This window comes from Pinus tabuliformis, chromosome 1_1, assembly GCF_031772625.1.
Source record: "Pinus tabuliformis cultivar Carrire ecotype Pingquan chromosome 1_1, CPIR1, whole genome shotgun sequence".
NCBI lineage: Eukaryota > Viridiplantae > Streptophyta > Pinopsida > Pinales > Pinaceae > Pinus > Pinus tabuliformis.
In genome coordinates this window covers 821334171-821337813 of record NC_142297.1, presented here as the reverse complement: position 1 = coordinate 821337813, position 3643 = coordinate 821334171, and the positions used below count along the sequence as shown (strand labels likewise).

Below are 3643 nucleotides of genomic sequence, written 5' to 3'. Positions count from 1 at the left end.
CATGATATTATAACAAATCCTATTTGCAACTTAAGAATCTACACCTCCCAGATAAAGTAAAGTGAATCTTCATCATTAAAAATCTTATATATATATATATATATATATATATATATATATATATAAGTTGAATTAAGTTTTATGAGTCTTGTGTAGAGAGATGCTCTCCAGCTTATTATGGTAGAGATGTTATAAGGTTTAACATTTTGACTTGGTAAAAATAAAACAAAATTAAATTAAATTAAATTGAAATAAAATAAAGTAAAAAACATAATATTCTCGAGCCCCATATGGTAGAAATGTTGTAATGTTCCATTTAACATTTCCGGACTCCAATCTATGGTTTTTCTATTCTTAATTGATGTTTTTCCCCATGGCCTTCTCGTCTCATGTAGCTTATTTAAAGGCTAATAGTTAAACTAGCCTAGATCCATCTTTCTATTCTTAATTGATGTTTTTTCCCATGGTCTTCTCGTCTCATGTAGCTTATTTAAAGGCTAATAGTTAATTCCGGATCTACCAAAAAAAAACTCTTTTCACTTTACCAAAGGTTTGCACCTCAAATAAAATCTAAACTAATTTTAATCTTAACTAAATATTTTGATATGTATTTCCATTTACCTCTCAATTTATATATCTTTTAGTTTATATATAATGAGATAGTTATAATTTTAAGGTACCTATACCATTTACCCATACCATTTAACAATATTTTCCCTAATTAGTAATGAAAACTAATTTGCCTTCAATCAACCCCACTTGTGATCTCCAACAAAAAGAGTACATTGGAGCTAGCATTCCATGGAGAGCAAATATTCTTATTGCTCAATTAAGAACTAACTCGCATCAACTATGGTGCGAAATAGGTCGGTAGAAAGGACCTAAAGAAGCTTGGGAAGAACAAGTGCGTACTTTTTGCACTTCTGGGATAGTGAAATCGAAAAAACATTAGGTCGGTAGAAAGGACCTAAAGAAGCTTGGGAAGAACAGGTGCGTACTTTTTGCACTTCTAGGATAGTGAAATCGAAAAAACATTTCATTTTGGAATGTGATGCTTTCATATACATGAGAGACAGTTACAGTTGTACGTTAACATCGATTCCTTAGCATTATCTTTTCAGTGAAGGAATGGTTAGAAGGTTGGGCCAGTGCATCGTTAATTTGAATAATAAGAAGATTGAATTACAAAAGGCAAAAACAAGGAAACTAGTGATCCCATAGATTGGAAAACCTTATTTACAATGTTATAAGATATTTAATACACTAACCACACACTGCATACACATGCAAGGGCATCCTAATTTTTCAACTAACAGAAATGATTTGACGTTTTTTTTTTGGTATGTGACCAATATGCTGGTAGGCGAAGGCCAGGGGTTAAATTTGACGGGTGACCCTACCCGTCAAGGAATTTTTTTATGACGTTTTTATTTTTAAACTGCCCATCATATGACTTTTAAAATTTATTTGTACAAGTTTCCATAATTGTTTTTGTATATCAACACAATCAACATATGCATATGGAATTGCTACAAATCTTAATTCATGCTTGTGAACAAGCCCTTCCTTATCACAAATTTTTAAAAAACCAAATTTAGAGGCATCTATAAATTTAGATAAATAACATGTGCGTATACGGGTATACGGGCGTCAAATTTACCTAAAATATAAGAACCAGACCCTCTATTATTTTCTGTATAGAGAATTGAAGAGAAAAGAATGGCAGAGAAGGCAAAAATAAGCTTTGAAGACTCACTTATTGTAGGGATATTCTTGCGAATCTCAGCACCAAGAATGTCGAATTCATCCAATCTTTCGCCGAAGGCCGCCTACTGCAAGACTAAATTTAAATATTCTCAGTGCTTGTAGATTTATGCTGAAATACATGCAAATTTTGACAAAAGAAAACCCCGGCTTTTGTTCAATTTCCATAAAGAGAAATTGACGCTGAAATTTACCTCTATTAAAGCTACATGGAACGAACTATCAGGGTTTGTAAGAGCTGTTACAGCATCCTCGCTTCGCTCAAACGTTGTCACTGCGATATCCATCAGATTTTGGAGAAATGAATCAAAAGCACAAAATAGTGAGTATCAACGAATTTGATCGTGTTCTCCACTGTCTCACTTAAAGGTATTTTTACTATAATTTGAAATTGTATTGTCATAACCGAACCCGAATTATGATAAAGTAAGTGGGAGATTTAGACTCTAATGTTCAATATAACAGATTATTAAATAAACAGAGAAAGATTTCCATTATGTGAAATAGAGAGAAATAAATAAAACAAATTCGAACCCGAATTTTTTCAGTGAATTTTATAATAAGTACACCATTTTTTCTAACCAAAGAAAGAATAATAAGAGTAACCAAAACTCGGTGTACCATGAGCTTCTACCTATTTTCTCACAAGCGTTCAAAACAACGAAATATATATTTATGGACTACGGGTCACGGTCGATGGGTCCGGAACCCCGACCTGACTTCACACAAGTTTTCTACAAAACTACCTACTCACGCTAAGAAATAAACGAAGGAAAGAATCACTACCAACGTTTGAAAACTCTCTTTCTTGCCAACAAAACTCTCATATATATAAACCATTTGAAAGATAGAGAGGAAACTAAAGATGAACAAAGAAAATCAGGTGATTGCAAAACCATAGATTCTCTTAGCCTCATAGCTTAGAATGCAGAGTATAATCAGTTCAGATATGGGTCAGGGAGATAACCCCATACCCTTAAAACAATATACAGACTTCGCCTTAGAAAAACCCGATGATACTTTTAAAAACAAATTACCAGAGATAGTCAAGGTATGTAGCAGAGAAACCCTCCTAGAATCTAAAACTCACAGCTATCCCAGCCTTTAGAGCTTAAGCTAAGAAAAACATAAATACCCGGTGGATTTGTCCATATGACTATTTCGTGCCCAATATGAGGAGCTGAACTCAGTGTTTTCCCCAAACCCTGGGCTCCATTCACGCCGCCTTTCCACCTGAAACGAAAATTAATAGAAGTTACAAAATCTGTGCACGAAACCATTTTCAGAAAGAAAAAATTTGGTCTATTTCTCTATTTGTGCGTGTCATCCTTGCGCAAGGGCCATGCTAATCTTCTCTGTATCGTTCCAATTTTTCGGATGTCTCCGAAGAGACAATGCACGAAACCATGTTACATTCAAAAGAAGAAAAACAAAGACTTCTCTTTTTTTTTTAATTATCCTTACCCAGAAATGGAGGAACATTTTTCACCTGCCTAGGAGAATGAACCAGAGCCGAATAAAGCCTTGTATAGATTTTCTTGCACATCGACAAACTATTTCTCCAAAGTTTCAGGACTGTAAACCTACCATAGCTCGAAGCAAAAACCTCTTCGAAGTAGTTAATAAACCTCGCCGGAAAGATAGAAATGGAGGAGTGACATCTAGTGCCCGAGGCATAGATATTCAAAACTCTTCCCGTCGTTCGATCATCTCGAAGACCAGGCATCATTGATGTGGAGCTCCCTTCAAGGCTGACAGCAAGGCAGTACCACAGGCCAACGCGCATCTTGAGTAAATACACCATACCTCAGCCAAGTGCAACAGCTACATCATTAATAGCACGAATGACCAGGACTACGGGAGCGATAAATGTCGTCAT

The 3643-nt window shown here is 35.0% G+C and overlaps 1 protein-coding gene and 1 non-coding gene across 3 annotated transcripts; both read right to left on the bottom strand.

Annotated features, from left to right (window-relative positions):
* Window positions 1-1373: 1373 nt before the first annotated feature.
* Window positions 1374-3392, bottom strand: LOC149216610 (uncharacterized). Of its 2 annotated transcripts, XR_016250578.1 has the most exons (4): window positions 3229-3392; window positions 2900-2997; window positions 1959-2038; window positions 1374-1829 (listed from the first exon to the last, which is right to left on the bottom strand). XR_016250578.1 is itself a non-coding variant. In XM_089391248.1 (3 exons), the coding sequence occupies exons 1-3, from the start codon at window positions 3042-3044 to the stop codon at window positions 1605-1607; spliced, it is 450 nt and encodes a 149-aa protein (XP_089247374.1). In that variant the 5' UTR covers window positions 3045-3392; the 3' UTR covers window positions 1374-1604. The 2 variants fall into 2 exon arrangements, 1 of the variants encoding a protein (XP_089247374.1); XM_089391248.1 differs by having other exon boundaries at window positions 2900-3392.
* On the bottom strand, window positions 3056-3157 carry LOC149216611 (U6 spliceosomal RNA). Its single transcript, XR_016251396.1, has one exon. It is a non-coding gene; the product is annotated as a U6 spliceosomal RNA (small nuclear RNA).
* Window positions 3393-3643: the final 251 nt, after the last annotated feature.